Source organism: Lycium ferocissimum, chromosome 4, assembly GCF_029784015.1.
Source record: "Lycium ferocissimum isolate CSIRO_LF1 chromosome 4, AGI_CSIRO_Lferr_CH_V1, whole genome shotgun sequence".
Classification (NCBI taxonomy): domain Eukaryota; kingdom Viridiplantae; phylum Streptophyta; class Magnoliopsida; order Solanales; family Solanaceae; genus Lycium; species Lycium ferocissimum.
In genome coordinates, this window is record NC_081345.1 from 38,478,981 (window position 1) to 38,480,198 (window position 1,218).

Genomic DNA, 1,218 nt, shown 5'->3' on the forward strand with positions numbered 1-1,218 from the left:
ATATTCCTGTTGTTAGGTTATGAGCAGCAGGAATTCTGAAAAAGGGATTTAAGAAAATCCAAAAGTACCATACCTAGGATTTGAACCTGTATTTTTCTTAAATTAAGGGAATTCATTTTTTTTTTTTTTTAAAAAAAAAAAAAACTATTCCTTATTTACGCAGTATAACTCTACACGAAGGGGATTCAATGCATGTGGCTCCACAATTAGTTATGAGAAAGAAAATAATGGAAGAAGTATTTCTTGGAATTTGGGTTTGATAATTTAGTAGTTTTAATATTTAAAAATATGGAAACACTATGGATCTTTGAGTATTCTGGAAGAGAATTTAGACCTCATCATGCCTGGTGTTTTCTAAGATTCGTGCAGTCAAGAACTTTTTCAGTAATGGCTTATTCTAATAAGTTTAATGGGGTTCAGTAGTTTTCTGATATGTCACAATATAAATCTCTCAATTCTCATGCAAACTTATAAATAATTTTCAGACTAAGCACAAAGATTCGAGTGCCAAAAATACAGGGGAAGCCTTCTTTTCTGGCAGCATACCCGGCCTTTAATTAGTGTCCTTAGTGGGAAATTGTACGTGAACAATAACCATATTTTAAGGTAACGCGTTGCTTATATTATTTGTTTACAAGAGTTAATCCCTTGTGAACCTTTGCTGCATTTCCTATGGCATTCTTCAACTCCACTTTATTACTTAGAACACACACTTGTGTTTGCTATATATACTAGACTTGCCCAAGATCCAATGCTCTACAAATTTCAATAGCCTTCCTCCCAACTACCTTATATTCTAAGTGCTGAACAAGCTCATTTAATCACTTATTTAAGCCTACTTGCATTCTTTGTTGTGGTAAGTATGACAATTTTCCACAAATGTGATCACTAGCAGCTTTTTCTATTATTAGGAATTGTTTTTCACTTCATATTTTGCAGGTGGATAGATCATCTGAATGGTGTTAGCTAGGAATCCTGATATGAGAAGTGGGGATTCCTTAGAAGGATTGGGAAAAACTAACATGAGACAACAAAAGGGTGGTTCTTCAAGGCTTGTAACTGTGTTAACTTGTTTACAATTCACATTTGCTGTTTATGCTACATTTCTTCTGTATTACATGAGCCCTTCTATAGATTTAAGGTCTAAACCAGACTTCAGTTGGACTACAAGAATTGCTCAGCAATGGAAGCAATTCATAATCCCTCCCCATGTTGTTA

General features: G+C 34.1%; 1 protein-coding gene across 1 annotated transcript in view; it reads left to right on the plus strand.

Moving 5' to 3' along the window:
* LOC132054021 (uncharacterized) overlaps positions 1-1,218 on the plus strand; it is a 5,136-nt gene continuing 3,918 nt past the window's right edge. The window contains exon 1 of the mRNA XM_059446104.1: positions 1-1,214. Within this exon, the coding sequence (XP_059302087.1) occupies positions 957-1,214 (258 nt within the window). The 5' untranslated portion in view covers positions 1-956. The remainder of the gene's footprint in view (positions 1,215-1,218) is intronic.